The following is a 5836-nucleotide window of genomic DNA, read 5'->3' as shown; positions in this document are numbered from 1 at the left end:
AGGAAATGGCCTTAAGTTGCACCAGGGGAGACTTAGACTGGGTATTAGGAAGAATTTCTTTGCTGAGAGAGTGGTCAAGCATTGGAACAGGCTGCCCGGGGAGATGGTGGAGTCACCATCACTGGTAGTGTTCAAAAAAACATGTGGACATGGCACTTCAGGACAGGGTTTAGTGGTGTTGGGTTGATCATTGGACTTGATGTTCTTAAAGGTCTTTTCCAACCTTAATGATTCTGTGAATAGCATACCTGATAGACAAACAAGACAAATTCTGTAAGAGAGTACTGCGACATGAAAAATTTATCAAAAATAATCTGATAGCTTTCTTCTGGTGAAGTTTCGCAGTCATGTGTGAAAACATTCAACTGTCTTTGTTTTTATACAGTAAGGATTAGAAAACTCATGCAGGATTTTTGGTTTTAGACTAGAAACAGGTATGGCTGCTTCTTTTTCAGTCTCCTTATACTAAACTAACCCTCATTTAACTTGCACAGTACATTTCCTAATTAATTCAAAGGAGTGTTTCTACTGGACAGCTATTCTAACCAATTCATCTTCTCCAAGTAACTTTCTGTCCCCGTCTGTGGATCAAATTTTTTTTTTTTAATGTAAGTTACCAGATATTGCAAGCCTCAGACATCTGAAATGGTATTTGACAGGTAGAAAACAAAGTTACATTTCCTAAGCTCTCTAGCAACCACAAAAAATAGGATAATATAGTATCCCATATTTTACAAGAGACAAAAAGGGAGCTTTTTTTTTTTTCAAATTATCTTAAAACTTTACAATATTACCCTTACAGTATTTGTCACTGACTTCTCTACAACAGGCTATGGAGGAAAAACAAAAAAAACTTAAAGAAAAAGCATTCTATAAAATTATGTTTTTTAAAAATCAACGTGTTACCTTTATTAGCACACTTGACAGTTTAAAATCAACGTTACCTTTATTAGCACACATGACAGTTTAAAATTAACATGTCACCTTTAAAAATTAACATGTCACCTTTATTAGTACATTTGACACTGGTGAAAGATTATTAGCAAGGTATGTTTAGAGAGCCATAACTTCATTGATTTACATTTTTCTATTAGTGACAAAGACCCTCCAGAATTAAAACAATCACTTCCCTAGCATGGATAAATAGTTTACTAAGGCAACCAGTTTTCAGGTATCTTAGTCTGCATAAGAATATTTATTTATTTATTTATTTATCAAAAGCTGCATATTTCTCCTAAAAAGAGTAATTCTCCCACATAACCCATTTCCTTACGTTCTTCATCTTCTAAAAGCAGGTGCTAGCTTCAGACTTGCAGGTTGGGTGTGAAGACAAGATTTATTGTTACACAGATGCGAGGCAGCTACATGCATTCCAGTTCCAAGAAAAGCAAGCCATTCTATTCAGCTTCTCCTATTTATTTCTGGCTTCTATCTTTCACTTCAAAGTTGCAGCAAGTAATGCATCCATCCACACTTGTCATAGTACAACTGACTATGTGATGTAACAATTACTCCAGATGTGAAGTCATTTCTTTTTCTTCCCTTTCCCTTTCTTGCCCCCCTCTCCTTGCTGAAGACTTTGATCACTACCTCCCATCTTTTGGGTTCTTGTTTTCAGTTTGGGAATGGTTTCTGCAGCATACAGCATCACTGATTTACCTAAAAATACAGGGAGAGATCAATGCATGCCTGCAGTGTTAAGAACATTTGCATCATTTTCACGTTAGAAACTTCAGCTGCACTTTAGATTTTTGTTGAACTCCATATAAAAGCCTAGGAGTTCTGCTTCCTTCCCCTGTGTAGCTAGCAGCTTGTGAAAAATGCTTATCAAACTTTTTTTTTAATTTTAAAAAAGTGCAGGACGGATAAATGTCACAGCAGACTGCAACTGGCACATAACCTGACAATCTCCAAAGTACCTACATCCTTCCTATTACTCTTTCTCTTCACCTTTTAATGGCCTAAAAATACCTGGGACAGAATGACCAGGCAAAAGCTACATGGATTTTTTAAGAAGGCACTGCTGTCTTCCAGCAGGAGTATCGTTTTAAATAATTTCTTTCTGACCAACAACACTCTTACGCTACTCTAGATTCAGTATTCTCCTTGCTCTTTCCTTCACATATATATTTGCTTTCCTTTTACATACTGATTACTCAGGAAAAATGCAGAAGCCTAAATTACTTGCCATTTAAGATGAACTATTCTTGTTAATTAGTTAAAGGGAGCTGCTCCATTGTTAATTTAAAAAAAAGGCCAGTAGAAAACTGAAGTCAGTATTGTACTTTATCAGTTTGGCACCCATACTGATGATTAGATGATGTATGTAACGTAAGAAAAAGGTGGAATTTAGCCATTTTCATACGATAACCTGTTTCGACTGTCAACAAAATAGTAAGCCAAAACTGAATGGCTGCTTTGTTCAACATAGCAATAACACAATACTCCTCACAAACTCCTCCAATTCAAGTGCTGAATAAACAGCAGGATTAAAGACAACAGCATTTTACAAACTCCACTCACTGCTCACACACCAACTTGATTTGGTTGACTTATACATGCAAACAGATTTAACGTAAAGTTGTAAAATTTGTAATAGTGAATCTAATTAAATAAGGTGGTAACGTAACAAAATAAACAAAGTCTTCCTGTTTTAGTAACAGATGAAGTGCCTAACCCAGGTACTCTACTCACGTGTTGGAAACTGAGGTAAACAAGGGTTGCCATCATCTTGTTTGAGCTGGATTCGTACTCTACCTCTGTACTGCACATCTCTGTTCCACTCTCTAGGATACATCTTATTTTTCTGTCAGACAAAAGGAGAAACTTATTATGATAAGTACCGGAATAATTTTCTGCAGAATTTGTCAGGCAATCAAAGTCATAGCAGCCTGGAATTCTTCTGAACATATGCAAACCATAACCATAGCTCTCCAGCAGTTTCACCCACCATTTAGCCACTGCAGTAGTATTCAAAGCTAGTCTTAGCTTTTTCAGCAGCACTGCTGCAACCAACTACTGGTACTGAACAATTTAGCGAGGAACCTGCCACAGGGACTCTTCTACATCCCAACCTTTCTGGACCACAGTGACATAGGTTTTTGTTTCATCTCCACAGCCACAAACCCTTCTGGACACCTACAGACAGTATGTCAGCAGGTCACAGTCTGAGGCCCACTGCTTTTGGATACTCATAGCCTTAATTTTTGTTAAAATGTTACAGGTTTCTTACTAGTACTGGCTATTTCACAAGGCTGGTGTGCACTAACAGGAATATATTTGACTTCATCTGAAAAGCAAAGTGATATTATACTGGTTTTTGGCTACCAGTCACACTCTTAGGTGAGGACTTAAAATACTGTTGAATTTTCTGTAACTTCCTTTACTAGAGAATTTAGATTAATAATTACTTTAGAAAATGAATTGCAAAAAGTTTCTTCTCTACAAACCCAGGCTCATGCCCTAACAAAAAAGCAACACACTTAAACTATTTAAAGACCAAGCAGGTATTGCAGTAAAAAATTAACATTCTCTGGCTAAAACATAACTCCAAAGAGCCCTGAAGATTTCAAGCATCAGAATCGTATTGCTACAGGACAGTCATTCCAAAAGGTAATCACCTTTCATTAAAAATATGCTTTTTTAAAAGCTTAATTTGCAGAGTTGCAGCTTGCAACATCAGCTTTTATTCTGACATACTTTTAAGCATCTAGGGTAGTCTTCTCAGAATGACAGTTAAGTAAAAGTAATCTGTTTATAAGCTTAAAAAGTGGCATCATCTCAGAGATCCAGGTTATTCTTGCCTTGCATAAAGTTTTCCAACATGTAATTCATCATTTTGGTCAGTTATTTCTCAAAGCAAGTGAATATCTTGGCTGATTACAAAAATTTCTCAATTGCAACTTACCCTGTCTGTAAGATAAGATAGAATGGAAGAAGAACAGAGACACATACCAAGACTGGTGGGGAGGCACGTGTGTGGTTTGTTGTTGTTTTGTTGTTTTTTTTTTTTTTTTTTTTTTAATTACCTCTAATAGCACGTTGAATCCAACTGCTGCACATACGTCTTGGATTTCTGTAGATGTGGGATTTTCAACAGCCTGTTGAAACAATGTATTACAGTTAATTATTTTTCAATTATGAACTACTTATACAGCAATAGTTACCACTTTCACACCCTATATAACTAGAAAAAGCAGATGGGGAAAGAGAAGGTACTTCAAATAATGACAAATCTACTGTAGAAGTCACCTCTGAGCGCTCCTACAGTCTAGAAAACACAAAAAAAGATGTAAGACATCAATGAAACAACAAACAGATGAGACAGAATTAATTAGGATGGGAATAAGTAAAACAATTGCTTAGGATGAAATCACATTTATTATATTTACAAAAAAAACCAAAAGCCATGAATCAGCAACAGCAAATTTATTGTAAGGACTGAAGGAGAAAAGAACAGCAATTTTCTACGCAGATTCCTCCCATAGATAGATCTTCAATTGGCAGCTTGCATGCTCAAGAAAGATTTTATTTTTAACTATTACCACAAAAAAACCCCAACCCTAAGCAGTAAGAAAAGCCCTTATGTTCCCACACTGCTTTTTAAAAATATTATAAAGCAGTGAGATGACTAAACCTATTTCTGACTAAAAGCAACAACTACCAAACCTATGTGCCACAGGCATTGTAAGTTCTATCTTTGACAGCAGCAAAGGGGATGAGGCACAGAATACAGCCATATATAGTCAGTCACCAAGCACACAATCATTAGCTAGCTATTCTTTTCTCCATGACTTTCAAATTTGGCAAACCACTTGCGTAGGAGGTAGAGCGCACTGAGTTTCTTATCAGTTCACCTGCTTGCCAAAGGTGCTGCTCACATGACAGCAGACACTTAAGCCCAGTGCTCTTCTACCAAATTCACATGCCGACACTACATTATCTTCAAATACACTGTAATTACCAGTTATCAAGCTGCTTGCCATGGTGGACAGGAAAGATCAACTGCTTTGAGATTTATTTTCCAGCTCTCTACACACTAATGCATACAAAACAAAACGTATTTCCATGCCACCCACAAAATTACTTTGTCTATAGGTATCCTTCTTCCTTCTGCTATTGTCTTCTTGTTATTCAAATACGCTGGATAAATGCAGATGAATCTACAAAGAGAAAACAGTGAGTTTAAGTAAGTAATATCAACTCACTAGTTGTTTATGCAATATTTTCCTAGTAAAACAAAAAATAAATCTCATGGCTACAACACAATAGTTCCCACAGCAGCTTAGAACAACCATTTTTTTTCCCCTAGACCGATTATTAAGATGTTGCAAAACCCCATTTTAAGTTATCCAGGACACAGCATGACCATTTGGTTGAAACATTCCTTGCATGACACCACTTTTTGGGGCACAGTATGTACAAAGCACTATTTATCTTCAGAAGAAGGCTGAAAGAGAATGTTTTGACCCACTTCTTAAACTCCTGAAACCTAGAAGGAAACATACACATTTCTCTGAAAAGTGTACGGTTGTAGTACACTAATTGCCAAGTTCTTCACAGAAGCAGAAAGATGGGGGTTTTTTGCTAGGTATTTTGCCTTTTTGTTTCCTATTCACATGCAGAACAGCCCATTATCTGCATAAGTTACAAAGCTTCTGAAAAATTATTATTAGAAAATTGCTTAAGATTTTTCAGTAGATTTAAACCTGTCAAGCACATACACAGGAAAACAAGTGACAGAACCTCAATTATATTTCTTAATAGACGATAAAAAACCAGCTAGCTGAGACCTGCAAGGAGAGGCTGAAGAATGCCTACACCTGCATAAGGAGCT

General features: G+C 36.5%; 1 protein-coding gene across 1 annotated transcript; it reads right to left on the bottom strand.

Moving 5' to 3' along the window:
- Positions 1-1319: 1319 nt before the first annotated feature.
- SRP19 (signal recognition particle 19kDa) lies at positions 1320-5202 on the bottom strand (the record flags this gene model as incomplete). Its single annotated transcript, XM_010295043.1, has 4 exons — positions 1320-1659; positions 2695-2806; positions 4029-4100; positions 5087-5202. Coding segments are annotated over 4 exons (434 nt in total), but the record flags the coding sequence as incomplete, so codon positions are not given.
- Between the last annotated feature and the right edge of the window lie 634 nt (positions 5203-5836).

This window comes from Phaethon lepturus, unplaced genomic scaffold (genome assembly GCF_000687285.1).
Source record: "Phaethon lepturus isolate BGI_N335 unplaced genomic scaffold, ASM68728v1 scaffold50079, whole genome shotgun sequence".
In the NCBI taxonomy this organism is placed as follows: domain Eukaryota; kingdom Metazoa; phylum Chordata; class Aves; order Phaethontiformes; family Phaethontidae; genus Phaethon; species Phaethon lepturus.
Note: the sequence above shows the minus strand (reverse complement) of the source record. Positions and strands in the feature narration are given on the sequence as shown.